The 21,591-nt window shown below is 37.4% G+C and overlaps 3 protein-coding genes across 3 annotated transcripts; all 3 read left to right on the top strand.

The window, feature by feature from the left end:
* The first annotated feature begins 2,403 nt into the window (after positions 1–2,403).
* Positions 2,404–4,776, top strand: hoxd10a (homeobox D10a). The gene is made up of 2 exons (XM_079464891.1): positions 2,404–3,250; positions 4,035–4,776. The coding sequence occupies exons 1-2, from the start codon at positions 2,527–2,529 to the stop codon at positions 4,307–4,309; spliced, it is 999 nt and encodes a 332-aa protein (XP_079321017.1). The 5' UTR covers positions 2,404–2,526; the 3' UTR covers positions 4,310–4,776.
* A 1,805-nt stretch (positions 4,777–6,581) lies between these two features.
* Positions 6,582–8,343, top strand: hoxd9a (homeobox D9a). The gene is made up of 2 exons (XM_079463880.1): positions 6,582–7,176; positions 7,412–8,343. The coding sequence occupies exons 1-2, from the start codon at positions 6,627–6,629 to the stop codon at positions 7,654–7,656; spliced, it is 795 nt and encodes a 264-aa protein (XP_079320006.1). The 5' UTR covers positions 6,582–6,626; the 3' UTR covers positions 7,657–8,343.
* A 9,396-nt stretch (positions 8,344–17,739) lies between these two features.
* On the top strand, positions 17,740–20,180 carry hoxd4a (homeobox D4a; the record flags this gene model as incomplete). The annotated part of the gene is made up of 2 exons (XM_079463508.1): positions 17,740–18,211; positions 18,590–20,180. The coding sequence occupies 2 exons, from the start codon at positions 17,740–17,742 to the stop codon at positions 18,889–18,891; spliced, it is 774 nt and encodes a 257-aa protein (XP_079319634.1). The 3' UTR covers positions 18,892–20,180.
* Positions 20,181–21,591: the final 1,411 nt, after the last annotated feature.

Here is a 21,591-nt window from a genome sequence, read left to right on the forward strand (position 1 = left end):
GCAGAATTAAAATGCAAATACTTATAACTGAACACAACTGCTTTGTCCTGTATTTTCATTTTGCATTAATTTTGCAATGAGTAAACGTTTACATTTCATTTTCACGCCATAAATATCTAAAAACACAAAATATGAAATAAAAAAAATTCACCAGACATCTGCAAATGTATTTTATTTTATATAGTTTTATAGTTTTGACGCATGCTTAAAGCCACAAGAGGGCGAACTTACAGCAATGTTTGGGCCTGGCGCAGTGTAATCCAAGTGTATGTCCGTAACAACAATGACTATGATCTTGAGCGAGTACGTGATCAAAGGTTTTTACACGTAGGCCTAATGTTGTTAATGTGCCGTATCAAACCTCTTAATGTGTTTACTTATTTTGACCCCAAATAAATTGACACTTATGTAAGATTATATCTCAAATTAACCAGAGAAAATCGTTCCTCTTTTTGATCTTCTGGATCCATGTCTGTGAGGTTAGCTTCTCTGGAAAAACGCATTTGTGTGGTATACATGCGTCACCATTCTCTTTTGAACCACCACATTAATATTATTATCATATTAACAACATGAAATTATTATTGTTATTATATATATTACTAGCAGCAGCTAAATATAGCAGATGCATTGTGTAAGGTGATACGCAGTAGGTTTTTGGTGTTTAGTAATTTTAAACACTTTTATGAGAGAGATAAGACGTTCGGAAAATGTATGAATACTCATCGATGGGTTATGCATTTGACACGAAGCCACCACACATTCCAAAAGAACGCCATTCAACTTGTCCGTGTTGCATCTGAACAGGCCTGTTTATTATATTAGTCATTTGTCCGATCTGTTTATTTTGATAAAAATAAGGTTAAAAAATAAGTTTTAGAAGTTTAACTTGATCACGTAGGGACCTAAATGTTTTTAAACAAACACATCATTAAAAACCACAAATTATTACAAATTCTATTCAAATATATATTCTCAAAATATTTGTAATTTCATTAAACCACAAAAGAGTTTTGCTAATCTAAGAAAGAAGTAGCCTATCTGCTCAGCGTTTTCTTTTCACAGATGTTGACATGTACAGTTATTCAGATTTTTTTACTTTTCACAGTGCTATCAGTCATATTAATGTTAAGCGGATACTCGCGCGATTTAAAAAGGAAAGTGATGTTAAATTTAGTTAGCTCATTTTCATGTATATAGTGTGTAAGGAAACATAAAATCCATGACCATACGTTTATTATTTGTTACTTTGCTGATAGTATTAAGCAAAAAATGTACTACCCAAACGTTTACTAGATTTTACAATAAGTAGATGACAGCTTAGCTATTTTCAAAAAATAATGACTTGAAGATAAGTAGGTTATTGGCTACACTTGTAACGTGCATAAAACAAATAATTTCAAGACGCTTAGCAGACATTTATATTTATGTTTTCAATTTGACCTAGTTCCAAAACAAATTATTTTTCTGAAAAGTGTTTTCACTTAAAGCTTTTAGATTTTTTCCTCCTGTAACTTTATAATGACTAATCGACCTCAATTAAAAACACCAATGTTATGGCTGAAAACATGTATACGTATTTGTTTAACCACGGGGTTGATGCCTTTAAAATGATATAATTACACAACATAAATAAAGTAGCCTACATTTGAAAATAAACACACAACTCGTGTGAGATAACTGTATTAATTCATTTGAATGTTTTATGAAATATGTTTGGAATTTGCCTGCTGCACTAAATGTAATGTGCCTGCTGTGGTATTCACTTAAAAAAATAGCAAATACACACACATATAAAGATAAAACACAATTACTGATTTGCACAATTATAATTATCATAAGTTTGTTTTAAAAAGTGTTTTGTTCGTTCCTGGTTCGGTTAGGATTTCTTCGATCATATGCTCCATGCACAAACAGACAACAGGCAACATAATTTGTGTCGCTGAAATTAATGAGAAATACACATATTAACAGGTAACAAGATTTTATTATAAAACACAAGTTTTGCCATTCAGCCTTAGTTCAATGTGCAGTTGGTGATCTTTAGGCTCACGCCCGTTGCATCAGTCTGCGGCATCATCTGCATTTTCCCAATGAAATATTAAACGACGAGAAAATGCTTCAAGTATCTGCAGACAATTCGTATCTTGACCTTGAATTCTTCTCGAAAGTACAGAAATAAAATACAGGCTGTGGTAACTGGTGCGATTAATTCGCCGTACACCCAATCTGTCCATACTTTACATGTCATGTTGAAAGGTGAGTTTTAAAACGATATTCTTCTCATCTTGGAACCAATTTCAAGTCCTTGTTCTAGGTGTCGCTGTTGACCACGTCTAAAACTTCAAACCGCGTTCCACGTTGCCCACGTGATGGGGAAGAGCCTGCGTCTCAAGGCCATTTTCAAATTTCATTGGTGAGAATGTCATGTGGTTGCAGAGAGACTCTCTAGGTTACGCAGGGATTGTTTTGCTAGATATGTAAGCCAACAGAGGACACCTCTCTCCTTCGTAAAAACTCTCCAAAATGTCCTTTCCCAACAGCTCTCCTGCTGTTAACACGTTTTTGGTAGATTCTTTGATTGGGGCGTGCAGAACAGATTTTTACTCCAGCAGTAACATGTACATGCCATCCACTGCAGAAATGGGAACCTATGGAATGCAAACCTGTGGACTCCTGCCGTCTCTTGGCAAACGGGGGGAAGTAAACCACCAAAACATGAGCATGAACGTTCTCTCGTATATACCTCAAACTGATAACTGGGCAGATCCGACTAGGTCTTGCCGGTTAGAGCAACCGCTTAACCAGATGTCCACCTGCACATTTTCACAGAGTATAAAAGAAGAGACAAACTGTTGTATGTACTCCGACAAGAGAGCAAAGGTCAGCGCGTCTGAGATACCCGCGTACTCCAACCTGATTTCCGAATCGTGTTCCGTTGACAGTCCCGAGATTCCGGTCCCTGGCTACTTTAGACTAAGCCAAACTTATGCGACGGCGAAAAACCACCAGGACTATGACAACGAGGCGATCAATCCAAACACCACGTTAATGCAGCTGAACCGGGTGACTCCAAGAGCGCAGTCGACGCCCTTTGTGGAGGTGGAGAAGAAACTCCCGCAAGAACGTGACACAAGGAGCTCGTCCCCGGCGCAGAGCCCGGAGCCCAAAGCCAGCGCGCAGGAGGACAAGATCTGCTCTACTGAGGCGTCTGTCTCTAGCCCTGAATTGCCACAGAGAGAAGGGAAAGGTGGGTACAATAAAAGGATTAATCGCGTCGTGGTGTAACGCGAACGCTCCAGCATCATAAAACCCAATATAAAACACAAACAACCCGAAAGTCGTAATGTTTAATGGGAGTCTTACTCAGGTTGCAGTAAAAGCTTTAACAGGAAACGGCGCTGCGAGGGCGCGTTAACATCAAATACCTTTTGTTGCAACTTGCAAGTGACTTGGAACCATTCTTCTTTGCTCGATATCAGTGAAATGCTTTTTTTTGTATTTCATCCGTACAGCAAAAAATTAATAAAACGTATAACATGAACGAAATTAAACGTTTAAATATTTGTCATTTATTTGATATGGAAAAATTTGTAGAATTCTGGATTTGTAGAATTTGGTCTTGCCATATCTATGTTGCAGCAGTCAGGGGAGGTATTTTCCTGTTACAACATGAACCTATGAACATAAAAACCACATTTACTCAAAAATGAGAAAACGAACCGAATAAATGATAGCAACTTACTAAACATTCAAAATTAGGTTTTCGAGATTTGTTGTTATAAATACCAGCAAACTTGCGTTTGTGCCAAGGACCAAACGAGGTCACATGCGCACACAATTACAACTGGCACGTCCCATGTACGCTCATTTGAAAATTCAGTGTATCACAATATTTCTAAATAGAAATATAGGACAACCCATATCAAATAATTAATTTATTCATACTTTATTTAAGGGCAAATAGAGCCTATCCCAAAGCGAGGAAGCAGGCGGCTGGTGCTGTTGGGTCACTTTGTCTTTTTGTTTTGCAGATTCCAAAAGCGAAACGCCGACAAGCAACTGGTTAACTGCGAAGAGTGGAAGGAAAAAACGATGTCCTTACACGAAGCACCAGACCTTGGAATTAGAAAAAGAGTTTTTATTCAATATGTACCTGACTCGGGAGCGCCGTCTAGAGATCAGCAAAAGCGTCAACCTCACCGACAGACAAGTGAAGATCTGGTTTCAAAACCGCAGGATGAAACTTAAGAAAATGAGTCGAGAAAATCGTATTCGTGAACTTACCTCTAATCTCACTTTTTCGTGAGCATGCAAACAATCAAGAAATCACCTCTTTCTCTCTTTCGGCCCATCTATGTTCTCGTGTGTAATGATAACATGAGGGCTGCGGGCATTGTTTTGGTTCCTTTCACGTTCCAATATTGTAATTGTTGCTACATCCTTGTGATTTGTTGCTACGTCCTTAATAGGATTTTCAATGTGAAGCGTTGTGTATTTTGAATATGTTTCACAGGGTAAACAAACTGTGTTAGGTCCTAATTTAAGCAAACGCCGACATATACATGCATAAACGGTTAAAAACGCCGATTTATTTCCAGCGTGGACAGAGCAAGACTCTCACAAAGAAGTCATGGCTTTGGACATGAAAGCACATATAAACAGTGTCTCCATCCTTCCACAAGTGTATTCAATGTTTGTAAAATACATGTCTAATTGTCTATATCAGTGCATGTTTGTGGCATGTGGTCAGTGGATTAATAAATGGATAATGTTACGTGTAGTTTGCTGTGTGTTTTCTAAAAGCACATCAGATGAAATTGGAAGTTGATTTCTTTGCTTTCCATGCTTTAATTTCCGAAACCAGTTCTGTGCAAGAACAGCTGTACTGACGAATAAGTCAACTTCAATTAATTATGTACATGTAAACGTTTGCACTTGGCGAGATAGCAAACGATGCAAAATATAATGTTTTGTAATGTAATGACTTAAAATTCATTAAAGTCAAATCAATGATTGCGTAATGTTAGTGGCCAGTTTTTGAAGAATTGATATTATAGTTAAGTACTACATTTTAAAACTCGAAAGAAAAACTAAATAAAAGTGCGTTGAGGCACAATCATGTTTTATTAAAAAATGCTTCAACTTTATTATAAGTCAGTATAGAAAACACTACAGTACATATAACGAATGCAACTGCTGCAAACTCAATTCGAAAACAAACATATATAGGCCTATCTTTTTGCACACTTTAGGGGAAAATGGCCCACATCTATTAGTATTGCAGAAGCGTAGCCTACATTGGGGCTTCAGAAGACTCGCATGAACACCTAAAAGTGGAAATGATTTGGCCTGTCATGTACAATTGACCGTCCCTTAACGCCGCTGTTTCCACAAGTCCCAAATAATTATTTTAAAGCTCTCTTCCGCATTTTTCTCTGTGGCGTCGACCGCTATAGGCACACACACACACGCACGCACGCACGCACGCACACACACTAAGAATTCCGTAGAGAAGTGTGTGTGGCCTGGCCACAATAGATGCACAGACAGAAATATAGGCCTATATATATATCTCGGATCTATAACATTTCTGCAAGTTTCTGTTCCTCATGAATATTGTTTTTTTTAAATCACAAAAACGTGGAAAATGTAATCGGTTGCTGTTGTATTTACCCTTTACGCATCTGTTTGCAATAAACAGTAGCCTATTAAACCTTATTTTCATTTGAATTATATGACGCAGCAATATTTGCCTTCTCTGAAGTCAATCCACATGCAGGTCGCCTGCCCGATGTGTTATCAAAAATAAAGAAATTGACCCGAAATATTTTACATTTCATCCATGACAGACACTCATACGCTGCAACGGCACGTTTCTGTTTTATTAAGGGCACATTAATACATAATCAAACGCACCTCATACAATTTTATTGATGTACATAAAATCAGGCATTCTCTGGCTCTCTTTTCAATAAATACAAAAATACGAATATTATTTCCTTTGTCAGCCGTACAATAACAAAAGCACCTTTAAAAGTGAAAGATCTTAACAGTAATGCAGTGCGGACAGTTTATAAAATATGAGAATCTGTGAGACTGTGGTGGATCGTTATTTTACAGCATGTTATTGCATTTATTTTACGAGGACTTGCAACTCAGTACTCTATAAAATACTTTACAAGGCCAGAGTATATGACATACCTTGTGATTACATTTTGCAAGATTTTACACTCTACTGGAATCATTTGCTAATGTAGCCTATTAATGGTGAATGCTGGTTTGAAATAAATGGGGTGGTGTTAATATACCCGCAAAGGAAAAAAAGAGCGGCACCACCTCCGTTCGAGTGGCGCGTTAAAAGCACGAGGAATCACCGGAACCGAATGTACAATCTCATTACACGTTGGTTATGTTAAACGTATTTTTTTGTCCTCATTTTTGAAAGAACAAAATCAAAACATACCGTTATGTGCTGACTGATTTACTCTCAGTATTAGTAAATATGATCACGTGATCCATGTAACCAATCACTGAAGATGAAGGCAGCGAAAATACTATGATTGTTCAGAGGCAAGGTTTCCGTAACGGAGTAACGTTTTATATGAGTTCGCAGGGGTCTGAAAATGTCGACCAGTTCAGCGCTCAGCAGCTATTACGTGGACTCAATAATGGGGCACGATGCGGTGGATGCGTACGGAGCGCGTTATGTTCCCGGTTCACACGCCGCACCCGCGAGGCCGCCAGGTGTGGGTGAGAATGCGGATTTTTCTTCTTGCAGCTTCGCTCCCAAGTCAGCCGTGTTCCCTGCATCTTGGTCCTCGGTCCATCAGTCTTCTACTGCGGCTGTGTCCGGAATTTACCCTCCATACGTTCACCAGACCCATCTGGCAGACAACGGTTACGTGCGCTCCTGGATAGATCCAGTCTCCAACCATATCTCTTTTTCCGGGTTCCACTCTAGCAACCGGCACAGCGGGTCAAAGACTGAACATGTACACCCGAAAAGGACTGAACGCGCTGCGTTTGAAGCAGAGACACCGGTAGTTGCCGAGTTTAACTGCAGCATAGCATCCGAGTGTGTAGACAAAGCTACTGAAGAAAGAGTTGGCAGTAATAGTTCGAGTCACAGTGAGCCAAAAGACGAGAAACAACAACAACAACAACTTGACCCAAGTAAGTACAATGAATTGCACGGTGATTTACAACCGTCGAACTGTACGAGCGGGGTTTTCTTGACCTTTAAAAGTGTCCGTTCTTTTACCATGGGCCGAAAAAAAGGTATTTTTGTGGAAAGAACTGCATTCACATATTCACCTAACTTTATTTTCTCGTATACACTCGACAATAATGTAACAAGTCTGATCGTTTGTGGATGTTATTTACAGGATTTTTATTGTTTATTTTCCAGGCAACCCAGCAGCAAACTGGATCCATGCACGTTCAACAAGAAAGAAGCGGTGCCCGTACACAAAATATCAGACTTTGGAGCTGGAGAAGGAGTTTCTTTACAACATGTATTTAACGAGGGATCGCCGCTATGAAGTTGCACGGATTCTCAATTTAACAGAGAGGCAGGTGAAAATCTGGTTTCAGAACAGAAGAATGAAAATGAAGAAGATGAACAGAGAGAGGAACGTAAAAGACCCTCTGTGAAGAGCGTTATGCTACAGCTGAACAACTCCTGCATCTTTTTACATTTGCTTAGTTTAGATTTGTGTGTCGTTTCGTTTCTTTAGAATTTGAGACTTTTACCCAGGATTGCCTCAGCATCTTCTATTCAATCTGACATCATATTCGGAGTCAAACTAGCTATTCTTTATGTGACCTTCAAAGAAAATGATCATGAATTTACAAGTTTGTAGGAATTAGATGTTGTGTCTTGCCCACTGAAATGTTGCACTTAAACTAACTTGTAGCATTTTATTAATTGCAGAGTTTAATCGGTGCTCTGATCATTTTTAGTTACCGGATGGTCCGGACGACCACTGTCTGTTGAACTCTCTTAATGATAATGCATGCAAAGCGAGCGCTTTTCCCTCGTGCAGAAACATACCATTTCAGATCCTTCATAATTGAAAATTAATTCAATTTAAAATGCACTTGCTTCATGGACGATGCATCGAAAATGTCTAAATTATTTTAGTAAAACGAACTTCTGCTTATAGTCTTGTTTTAGTCTTTCCACAGTGGATCCACCGTTCTTCAGTGGGTGTGTGCCATCTTTGTTGGACACTCCGGTGTTTGGACATGTTTTCGGTCGACTACTCGACATGTGCGCTTACAGATTGTAGAAACTTTCTTTTGTAAAACCATTTTCTACAAATAAATTGAAAGTGGCGCATTTTATTGTACAATGTGCGTATTTGGAAACATTTTTAATAGTAGCATCCATGCGCTTAAATTATGTTAAAATGTCACGACAGACAAAAAGAGAATGCCGCAAATAACCACTTCGTGATTAGAAAATGGTGTTTCAAAGACCCCCAATTTATTGTCAGACCGGTACTAAGAATTGCTTTAAAGCAGGAAGAAACGAGGTCTAATAAATCTATAGAAAGAGCTAGACGTCTGGTCTAAATGAGTTTATGATGCATGGCCGTAATTGCCCTCTTCTTTGAAACAAACCTCACTGGCTTTTTGTGTCTGTTTTTAGCAAACGTAAATGTAGACACTTTTCTACGGGGCGTCCGGTCCATGTGTTGATGAGACTGAAAAGATATCGACCCCCCCAGCAAAATGAAAGTCACGTTTATTTACGAAAGGCATTTTCTCTCTTGCCTTAAAGTTGATGGTCCCTTGGCTTAGTTATATGAGAAAAAATGAAGCAATTAATAAATTAATAATAGGCCTATACTTTTTGGATAATTGTTTAATTTTTAGGTTGAAAGAAAATAAAATGACGAAATATATGGCAGCCAGTCAAATATTCCTTGCACACTATATATGTAGATTATTACAATTTACTACCATGGCCGAAAGTGACATCAAAATAATGACACTTGATAATTCAAGACAGTGAAAGAAAATAACACAACTCCTGTTTTCAAATGCTAATTAAATACATGTGTACATTATTGCCGCTAGAGGGCGTCGTAGTTCTGTAAAAATAATTGGTATCTTGTGGCGGTGCTGTTGTGTACACCACGATAAAGGAGCTCACTCCAATAATAACGACGAAAAATAGACAATGAGCTGTACATCACTTATTAAATATAAATTACCTACAGAAAGTATAGGTATTTCTAGAAATCTGTCTGCGTCTGTTCATGTTTGTCTAAAGTGTATCCGCACTTTCAAAGGCTGTTTCAAATAATCAGTCCTGCTGTTGAATATGTTGGTTTGAAACGAGAACAAAAGAATTGACTGAGTATAACCCACCATGCAATACTGTGGAACTGACATATTACATAGCCTACATTTATTTACAGTTGGAGGTAAAATGGACAAAATGCATTATAGTCTACTATGCTATAGAATATGTCACTGTTAGTTACTGAACTGTAAACATAATTTTAAAATTTATTCTGCATTCTTGACCTTTAGGTGCTAGTGGAAATGACCGAGAACAACTGAATAAAGTATGGGTAATAAAAAGTATATAACAAAATGCACACAATTGTTTTATTGCCCTTATTACAGTGTAATTAGACATCTTAAGACGATGTACTAACCATAGATTTAGGATTTGGTTTTGGGTTAGTTGAATGCAATTATGCATAATGCATACTGTTAATGATATAGTGTGGACGAAATATGAAGTACGTGTAACATACACATTATTAAACAAAATATCACAAAATTGATTAATATGAACACTTTCAAATGTGCATCGATTTCTTTCTCCAGTTCTCTCTACATCCATTTACAACAGCAACTATCTCATAAAGCATGTACAAGACAATTGTTATATTAGTGTTTAAAGCACTTGTGCACGCTGACAAACATTAACACTCCTGTAAAATTTAACTGGCCACTATTGGTGTAAACATGCTAACATATAAAGCTCATTTTAAGGGTTTGTTTCAAAAAGGTTTGCAGATAAGGCAAGACATTTGGTGCTTTTTAAGTCACAGACACTAAGTTGATTCTTGCTTTAATTCCAAATAAACACGCACGTCTTACAACCTCCTAGTAGGAAGAAAATATGTTCCTACATACTGTAATCTGCTTCAGAACCAACACCTCCTTTAAACGCATGGATTTGTGAGATTTTAGAATGCATTGCAATGTAAAAGCATTATAACTTTATTTACCACAAATGAATTGTTGCATTTGTTTATGTTCGTTCGTTATTGTTGATGTTCCCACTCTATAAGTCAAACATAACATATCTCACAATTCACAGTTTTTTTGTGTGTTATTAAAAAGCTCTACACTCTCAAGCAAACGAGCACACAGCACACACCTGGGGAATGATCACAACATTGACACAAGTTGCTGAACGGTAGGCAATGATGTCGACTCAATAATTGTATCTGCTTGGAAACCCTGCGCCTGCACGGAGCACCAGTTATCAGGCGAATCCTGCTGGAATTACGTGTCACAGCGCTTTATATTGCGCTAGCACGATAACTTACAAAGACAGCAGGTCTTTACGACACGGCGAAAGGCTGGCTCGCTACAATACCGGGCCTGTAAATCGTCCGGCAGTAATACTGGCGCCGAACCAGCGCGCCTAAATCAGCACTCGCCTCCGTCTCAGATGCTCGCCTGGATGAGACCTCAAGGTTGTGTGTCATAAAATCTGTTTTCAAATTACCAGCTTACTTTTTCATTTTGAAAATACAACGCGTTCTCTTTCAATACCGTTGTTTGGCCGTGGTTCCCACTTAAAAATGCGTTTTATAAATGATCATGAATAAGATTATACTACTAAACAATACGTTAGGCCTATTGGAAGACAATATTTTATAAGGAATATATATTAAATATTATACATTATTGGAAAACCAGACTGTAATTACAAAAATAAATATTTGAAACTCAAGCATAAATACAATGAAGATCAATCTAACGAGTCTTAGAATTTCTGCATGTTCTGCCCGTATAATTTGTATTGTTTTTGTAATGCTTTATTTCACATAGCCATTAAAGTGGTTAAACATATCGAGAGACGATCTTTATATTCACATTTTTGTCTTGTTGTAGATTTGTCAAATAAGCCGGTTTGTGATTATTTGATTCAACATAATTGGTCTAAAACAATGATTTTACCATTTCTTTGCTCGTTCTAAAAAAACATTTCTAATCGAACTCTTTGATGATTCTTAAAGCAAATGATTCCCTATGATTGTTTATATTTTTTTAATACAAAACACTTAGCAAACCAAACAAAAACAAAAACACACTAAACCAGAAATATAGGGCAATTATAAATTGCAATACTAAAATATTTTAAACTCGTATTACGAGCATTATGTTATTAATCTTAAGTATGAAACGAACCAAACATATATCATAATTGTATTCGTAATTGTATACCTTTATGGGTATATCTCATGAATTTAAAAGCGCTCTCTCTCTCTCTCTCTCTCTCTCTCACACAAACTCACTCTCTCTCTATCTCTCTCTCTCGTTATCTCTCTCACGCACACCCACAAACACTCTCTTTTAGCAGATGTCTGTGGTTGTATTTTCTTTTCTGAAGAAGTACAGCTGGCTCAGTCATTATGCGCAAAAAACTGGAGGCTTTGCGGCAGTCCAGATTCCTTTTTGTTAGAAGACAATTTACAGCTTCGTAATAGATCTTTTTACGAGCCTGTTTCGTCTGTCATTGGATGCCACTGGTCATGTGCAGGACGCAAACGTCTTCATGACCCTTTTTCCTGATTTCCCAGGCGATTTTTTTCTCTGCATTCTGTGGCTAAAGGTTCCAAATCCAAAAACACAGTGCGCTCATATACATTTTTCTTATCTGTGTGTTAGTGATCATAAAAGACAAAAAAAGCTTCTATTAGCGTTCACGTAGGCTGTGTTGTCAGATGGTGCTACAAAACTTGCATTTCTAATCTGAGCAGATCGTACAGTGCTGGACGACTGACACCAAACATGCTTCGTAATGTTCACCATCATCGCAGAACGGAGGACATGGATTATACAGCTTTGTTTGGTAAGTTAAATTTCGTTTCAGTTTACATTAAGGGCTACGCTTTTTGCAAGCGAAACGACAAATATTTCAAAAGAGAAAACGTTACGCTTACAATGCAAAATTGCAAAATGCGTGATTGCTGGTATTGTTAAGATGTTTTTTATATTGATGATGATGGCCTAACTCTGAAAGTTTGTCAAAATGTATTGTTGTTCAATCGAAGGCATGAATAAAAACAGAAACGCATGAAAAAAACAGGAACCGAAACGGATACATCCATAGTAATATTCGTATTGCATTAAAATTATATGAAACTTTGAGAAACATTCACATTACACCTATTCTGTATTTATTTTTTACACACAATCGCGACTTTTGGTAAGCCTGTAAGATCACTTGTGTTGTCCATTATAAAAGACACAGTGTTTATTTATAATAATAAAATTAAAACAATATGCACGCTAATGAAGTTATTCATTATTAGTGTTCAACAATAATGTTTATATTTGTATCTACTTCTTCCCTATATATATTGAATGTATATTAAATATATTAAATGTTTGGATGTAAAGTTGTTGTGAGATTTAAAAGATGCCTCCATTAAGGGTGAGAATGGCGCAGTTTTAGGGCAGGGAGAGAGAGAGAGAGTAAGGGTTTGCGGAACAAAGACAGTATTTCACAGTCAGCTGACAGGCAGAGGTATTTACAACCTTACTGCAATGCGGCAAAATGCAAAGAGCGTAAAGCCTAAGAGCCAAACGAATTTCAGAGCATTAGCTACACGTTTAACTTCATAGCTTCACAACACATTTTATTTCACTTGAGTTTATCAAAATAAAATTCAGCGTAATATTACATATTTCATAAAAGTTATTTTCGTATGTGCAAAGAAAGAGAAAATTGTTCTTATTCCACGATTTCCTCCCCTTCTCATACAAAAACAGAGCTGGAGTCCAATGCAGTTTCCCATCTTGGAATTATGTACCCACTATGCGTCTTTAATTTGGACTTTTGTATTGCATTATTTATATCGTTTTGTAAGGGATTCAGAGAAAAATGTGTCGCCGATATGCAATGTACACCATATTATTTGGAGGCAAGGTATTTTTTTCAGAATTGTAAATATTGCAAATATAATTACATATTAGAAACCTCACAGAGTTTTTCTTTTTTTGGGGGGGGGGGGTTTGGTGGGTGGTTGATTCCAAATACAAATTTTAACTGTGTTGCACAGAATATAAAAACTAAAAACGCTGGAAATAAACGACGTTTAACAACCTTTGGCGGTTCTTTGGGCAAACAAAAACATGTGTCTTTTATGGCATTGCTGCGAATTACCCAATTGGCAACTTTATTTTTAAGAGTATAGTTGTTAAGTGCATACTGATTTTCGGATTGCCCTTGTATGCTGGAAACTGTCACCTGGGCATTTAGCTCTTTGTCCGGCAGGCGGTGCTGTTGTCTAACACTCTGTTCCTTGCTTGTCCGCTTTCTGCAGCTTTGTGCGCGATGTAATTTCCTGTAAGTGTGATTGGCCGACGGCGAGCACGTGATATCATGCGCAGTTTTCTTGTGTGAAATGAATTGTTGACGCATCTTATTTAAATGACAGACTGGACGATTTCCCAACGAAACATAACCACTTAACGCGCTTCAACATTTCCACAAAATGTTACATTAATTTGAGTTCATATTGTATCAGTTTATATGAAAAAGAAATATATGAAATTGTTTTTTTTCTGAAGCTGTGAAGGCCTGTGAACTTTGATGCTAACCAATTGAATATGATATATGTTCATATAAGCCTTCACAGTGCGTGTTTGTGATTTTACATGTCCTGGATTCACCAAATGGCGTTAGCGTGTCTTTTTCACTTTTGTTCGCCTGCTCACCAGGGATGCATTTTATTACCCCACATTTACAGTGAGAAAAACATTCACATTAGTTCGCACGTCAGAGATTACACAAACACCTCATTTGTCCAGAGAACTCAGGCAAAAAAACGAACAAGCCGAAGCGAGGTATTGGCAAGGAAATACCCCAATTATAATTGGTCTTTGCCAAAATATATAGTAGATAATATCCTACTAGGATACGTGAAATAATCTCTAAGGTTCGACAGTGTGGTGTTTTTCCCTCAAAGTGCATTGAATACAAATTATACCCCGTGTCTTTATTTCCTCCTGAGATCAGAGTAATCGCCATTATTGAATAAGTGCAACTTTCAGGATTATTTATGGCACCCGCGCGCTGTCATGAATGGCTGTGGGGAAGCACGTGATACCATTAAACTTTGTTTTATGGCCTGGGAGTTGACAAGCCAAAATATAATTCACATTGTATATTAGAAAGGACGTTCAGACGCTTTAGAAAAGATCCCAGTATCGTTGCACGGACGGAATAAGCTCCACGTTCGTTTTGATCATGGATGTAAGAGTTCATCGGTGTGCTTTACGCGAGAATCCGGCCACTGGAGGTAAGATTATCTTCAGTACTTGTCACTGAACTTGTTTCAATTGAATTGTGCTATGACGTTAAAAAACAGTAGTGGTTTCAAACAGTTAGCCTGCAAACCAACGTGGATCCAATGTGAAATCATCTTTGGATTGTTGGGAAACTGTGGGGAGGAAAACTAATGACGATGACGTAAATGTTGCAGTCTGGTTTTTGTGTGGCGTTACGTTATGAAAGGAAATATTTCCCTTCTTCAGCAGGGCTTTCTTTTTATACGTAGACGAAGAGAACAAATGAACTTCACGTTTATTTTAGATGGAAAATAACAGAGCATATTGCTAATTATTACAATTATTTGGAAAAGTTTTGTATTTTTCGTAAAATAAAAAAATCTATCCCCCTATGTATTAATGCCACAACATTGTTTGTTAGTGTTTGACCTCTACCTAAGCTGTGTAGCAGGTTTTTCAAAGAAACAAAACATCGAAACAAGCGCATAAATGATCTAAAGTAAACTTATATGAGCAATATTTCTAATGTTACTATTATTAAGCTCTATAGCGCCCCCGTTTAAGCATTATACATTTTTATTACATTCATATAATATATATTATGTGATATATATATCCATATATTATATGTTAATAATGAATATATATAATTTAAAATAAAGTGTGACATACAGGTTATATTTGCTATAATATTGGTCCAAAAACTGGATATAACAACTGAAAAAATGACTATAGAAATATCTTAAATAGATGTTATTTAAGAGGGCAATTATTAATTTATCTTAGAATTACGATTGTTTAAAATCGAATTTCAACGTTAAATGTATTTATTTCACAACAACTGTATTTTAGTGTATGGTTTTACGTACATGTATATAATGAGAAAAACCTTTACGTACAACAGTGTATTGAATCAGGTAAATAGTTAACATTAGCAATTAAAATAACTTTAAGTAGAATACCCAATAAAATGTGTGTGGAAACTGGAAAAAGTCACCACAAAAATACTGTTTACGTTAAATACGTACTGTTTGATTTAAAGCAGAGGTCATGACAAATGGTGACTCTCTCATTCTTTTGTTCATCAGTAACTCGGCTTTGACCCGCCTCAACAAGTCGAGAAGCGAGGTGAAACACAGGTCAACATGTCTAACCAAAATTAAAAAACAGATTACAAATCTGGCTACACAAATATGACTATGCAAAAATGTATTTAAAAATCCAACCGGAGGGTGAATGGCCTGCAGATTTGATCAGTAAGTCGCTTTGTTCTTAAATCCTCCAGAACCTCAAAAAGTAAAGTGCGGAATGAAATATTAATAATATGGATTTAATTTTACCATTTTATTTGTATAATTTATTCCTAATTCATAAAGTGTGTTTAAAGTAATTACGCTTATAAAACATTTTTTATTATAGGATTTTTGTTAGCCTGGCTCCACTGATCGGGTGCAAATGGCCACAGGAGCTGGTTATCCCTGCAGGTCATCTGTTATCCGTGAACTTTAGTGCTGCTCTTCCGCTTCAGCCCTGCAAAAAAATGATGCAAACTTTGTGATGTTTGTTGTAAAGGATTCGGGTTGACCTCTCGACCTTCAGCATTCATTTATATTATATTTCTCGGTATCCAAACAGCGCAATATTTTCAAACAGGCGATCAGTTTGACTGCCAGGACAGCATCAGTACTTCAGCTAGTTTTCAGTACGAAAGCTTTTTCTAAACCCTTAACTTGATTAAATCTGGTTTGAGTTTTACTTTGCAGTGTAATTAAAGAACTTTAAAATTGAGGTTTTCAATTCAACATTGATAACCTCTCAGATAAATAAACAACACGGCGGGGTTCAATTGCTGGGAAAATTAGCTGGCATCGTTTTAAAGATTTCTTTCTGGTGAAGAAAATGAATTGAGAGCACTAATCTTTTTCAAGACGCTAAACCTTGGGGAATAAATATTTCACTTGATTAAAGTGTTGTCTTTCAATACAAGATACGGGGAATAACGGTTTCGCTGCATTTAGAAGATGCATTTGGATTATTAAAGACACTTGGACACACACATGCCGTCGTCTATATATACCCTGTAGAACCGAATTTGTGTGAAAAGATTACGGTCACAGATTCGATTCTAGGGGAGTATATGGTCGATGCAAGAACTTCGAATAAAACGTTGTCTTCCTTTCCTTCTCTTCATATTCTTTGTCTTACCCATATTTTTTGATGTTGAATGTACCTCTGAGACATATGTAAAAATATGGCATTCTAAAATATGATATAGCAGTCGTTGTGTGTAATCATCGTATGACCTCCCCATAAATGTATGAATAAATCGTGTAAACAGTGCAATTAATACATGCAGGGTGATGTTAGTTGTACCTGCCTGCCTCAATAAAAATAATCAGTTCAATAGGATTTCGAAAGTCAAGGTGTGCCTACAGGGGACTAAAAATAACAACTGCATTATAAAAAAATAAAAACAAGGTGTGATACCTTTCAAATCTATTTCTTAGATTCCTGTCTTGTGGTACCTTAAGAGCTGCCATGCGTTTATTCTCTTTTATGTGGTGTTTGATTATTGATTGGCACGGCGCATTAAAGGCGAACCAGGGCGCCCTATACAGAGACCTGAAAGGATGAGAAGCGCTGGAACGATGAGACTCCAGTAACTTCTGAGTGACCTCAGCATCACAAAGACCCTCTCCATCAATTGTCTACGGGCTCTATGCGCTTGTTTTGTGCCCTGGGCGTTTATACCTTTTGTCTTGTTCTGTTTTGTTTTGACCTGTCAAAATCCTTCGACTGAGTTTGATTTACCTTAGTCGACTTTTGTTTTACCCCATGGACCACACCGCATGCACATACCTGTGATCAAATATTTTTTCATTTGTTTGTGTGATATCGATAAATGTACATCGCGCACCGACAATGCCCGTGGTTCTATATAGCGAAAAGAACGCGTTTGACGTTTTTAGACGCGAAATGTTAATACAGTCTGCGCACTGGCCATAAGATCAATTTAATTGAATATTGTAGTGATTCTAATTGAGGGATGATGTTAAGTTTGTCAAATTCGCTACTAGGTGTGCACAGCTTCTTCTCTGTTGATGGAGTCTCTCCAACTCGATTGGCCAAGCTGGTCACATGGGTGCCTAACTTTATTCAGTTGACAGCAAGTAGGAGGGCTTTATGGAGGGAGGAAAAAAAGACAACTCGAGAAAAATTAGTATTTTCTACCTTCAGAAATTAATGGCCATGAGTTCGTACATGGTGAACTCCAAGTATGTGGATCCTAAATTTCCTCCTTGTGAGGAATATTCTCAGAACAGCTATATACCTGAACAAAGTCCAAGCTACTACAGTCCATCGCAGGACTCAGATTTCCAGCATCCCGGGATCTATTCACGGTCAAACTACTCTGAACAGCCTTACAGCTGTACCACTGTCCAGAGCTCGCCGGTACCGACGCGGGGTCATGTGCAGGATCAAGCCAGCCATCCCAGCCCTTTCCCGGCACAGGCGCAGACAGAGCAATGTCCGGCGGTCCAAATATCTGGACCTAGGACGTGTGGACAACAACAGAACACAAAGAGCCAGAACGGGACAACCAAGCAGCCCGCAGTAGTTTACCCATGGATGAAGAAAGTGCACGTTACAACGGGTAAGATTCAATCTTTTTTGCTGTGTACTTGTAGGCCAGCCCATTCTGCCGTTTCAGACACACTTAAAACCATTCAGTGGAATATTTATTGGTTCCTCTGAAGGGGCCGCCAATTACACCAGCAATAAATTTTTATTGCTTCGGAAATAGGCCGCTAGCTGTGCTGGACGGTACTATTGCAGTACTGTGCAGAGTGCAACTTTTATATTGAATAATTTAGCCACGGTATGAATTAGTTTTTCTATCTGTTTTCATCGTTCCAGGAATTTTCGCGTGCTACACTGGAACCGTATTTTATCAAGTGGGGTATTTTGGTGAGGGCTCATTCCATTCAGCTAGCTGCTTTTTTACAGAAGTGTGCTTTTGTCTCTCTCCCAGTGAACCCGGATTACACAGGACCCGAACCCAAACGCTCTCGGACAGCCTACACAAGACAGCAGGTCCTAGAACTAGAAAAGGAATTTCATTTTAACAGGTATCTTACGAGACGGCGTCGCATCGAGATCGCGCACACCCTGTGTCTCTCAGAACGACAGATTAAAATCTGGTTTCAAAACAGAAGAATGAAATGGAAAAAAGACCACAAACTACCTAACACGAAAGGAAGATCGGCGTCATCTGGAAATCAGCATGTACAACACGCTCAGAAGGTCAACCAGACGGAGATCACAACTTTATGAGTGGATATCTCGCTCTCCCTCCCTTCAGATGTACAGATGAACTGTATGTAATAGACAATGTTTCTTTTGACTTTGCATGGTAGCAAAACATGACATGTTGGTCACAAGTGCCAAAAACTGAGAACAGAAGCACACACCGAGACTTAATGAAGTGTACAGGACTGCTGTGCGTTTAAAACTCCAATCTCAATACTTCTACATTGTAACTCTTTGTAACTGAGGCAAAGAGGATATAAGGCATCGAATGACGAGGTACAGTAAAACGACAAACAGCTCAACGTTTTTTACACAAACTAGCCACATTTATTTGCAAGCTTGGTTCGTTCTAGTGACACTTTTTACATGTAATAAATTCTTTCTATATTTAATCACCCTTCTCCTCTTTTAATGCCCACGGCGCGTCAATTTATCTTAACTTAATTCTGAAAGAGAGCTTAAGGAAGGTTATGTCCTGCATTTATTCAATTATAAATGTCTTTCGTGATTTTTTGGTGCATTTTAAGTCGGTGCTACGCAAATACAAAATAAAACGAGTTAATTTTGAGAGACAAATATTCGTTTCCTGGGAAATTATTTATTTGTAAAAACTGATACAATTTTCTATTTGAACCCGCTTTCTGCGTGCGACCCCTTAAAGGTTGACTTTCCAGTAATTATTTGGCTGTTCACATAATTCCATAGACCTTCGTTAGAGGTTTCTATAATTGTTTATTTCTTTTTTATTTTGTCTATGTCATCATCATCATTTTTTATCTGCTTGGCTTTAAATCCCAGCTGACATCTTTGTGAACAATACAATTCAAATTAAAGAAGTATATTTGTCGCCCCACATTCTTTGAATTATTTAATAGCAACCTTTAACTTTTAATTGTTAAGATGCTCGAACCGTCTAGTTATTAAATTCAAAGTTAACGTTTTATATTCCACGTGAACGTAAATATCCCTTTCAGTATTAAACGGTATTGTAATAAAACACTTTCGTTATTATATATACATATATATACACGTTATTATATTTGCACATTTCCTGTATGTTGATATATGGTGCATTTTTATATAGGCATATTTCCAGTAAATAAAGATTTAAAAGATCACGCAGATGTGTTCATTTTAGGTGCGTAGGCTTAGTATGAAAATCGGCTTTGTTTGAAAGGTAGAAATAGTATTAAGCACTTTGATACTCGTTTTGTTTTCTTTAAGTTATTTTATGACGTTAGACTGGAGTTGGCTTTTAAAATGTAAGAAGTTTTTTTTTTCCATCAGTGATTAAAGTTAAACGCTCTGCTATCATTGTGGCGTCTTTGTCTCCTTGAACAAAAACACGAGGCGCACATGCATTGCGAAGATGTCTCCACTCTGAAGCCTTCACGTTGAGAGCGTGAAAAGGTATTTTTACAGAAGTTTGACAAAAGCCTGCGGGCAGGTTCATCCAGAGGACACAGTTTCTGTTGCGTTAGACGCTTTTGAGCCGCGAGCACTGACCTCTGAAGTCGTGACCTGCAGGACCTTCAGCCTGTTCCATCAGACGCTTTTTGCTCCAACAATGTGATTTTTTCGCTATATAATAAATATTCTGCTTTGTGCTGCAGAATATATAATATCTTTGTTATTGGTCATAGATATTTCTAAATGTGGCATGTCATTCAGAGCTTTGGTCTGAGTAACAATAATTTAATAAACATATTTCTGTATGTAAAAACGATTAAAGATTTTGGAAATGACAAAGGTAGTTCCATAAGAAGGAACAGCTGTATTCACTGAGCTTGGGTACATCCTGAAATGTTAAGAAAGTTTTGGTTTGCAGCCCCTAATGACATAGTACGTAAAAACCGCAAGTTAACCATGTATTTTATACTACTCCATCAAGTCTGCAAAATGAACAAACTGGGTATGCATTTTTGTGCTTTTAAAAGGTGAATTTGCATCGTGGAGAAAATTACGGATACGGATATTATCCTAATTAGTAGGAAATACCAGTAACCGACTTATTTTTAAGCCGTAATAACCGTAATTTTGTCTAAACCTGAAATATCGAGGATTTCTTTTTTCTTTCTGTCTTTCTTTATTTCTTTGCATACAATCTAGTTCTGAAATTGTGCAAAAAACCTTTGTGTGTCTGTGTGTGGGGGTGTGCATGTGTGTGTGTGTGTGTGCGTGTGTGTGCGTGCGCGCGCGCGCGCGCTCGGGGGGGGTTGTCATGTGTGTGTGAAGGTTTATATATTTTGGATAATTGTGTGATCAGGCAAAGGGAGACAGTAAGAGACTTAAAAACAACACACAAATTGAAGATGAATAAAACCTTTATTGAACGCAAAATAGTCACCAGGAGTCTGATCTAATGTGAAAAAATACTTTTAAAGTTATTGCACGACCACCACGTGTCGCATGGTATGGTATAGTGTATATATACAAACTTCGGATGCATAAGCCTCTAGGTGCAGTTTCTTCTTAAATTGGCGTTTATCGAGGCTTCTAAACTGCTATTAGCTATAAACATTGGAGCCTTATAAAAATATACATTATATAAGAAAAATATCAGACGGCACTTTTTCCATCTAGTACATCTGAAATATATATATACATGAAAAATAGTTAAATAGCGTGCATGCATTAATATCTAATTTTGTTTATGAATCAGCGTGGAAACGTGTGGGGAGAATCTCTCCATTGTCTAGCTTTCAGCACGGCATTTTGATTATT

This window comes from Barbatula barbatula (assembly GCF_947034865.1).
Source record: "Barbatula barbatula genome assembly, chromosome: 9".
NCBI classification, from domain to species: Eukaryota; Metazoa; Chordata; class Actinopteri; order Cypriniformes; family Nemacheilidae; genus Barbatula; species Barbatula barbatula.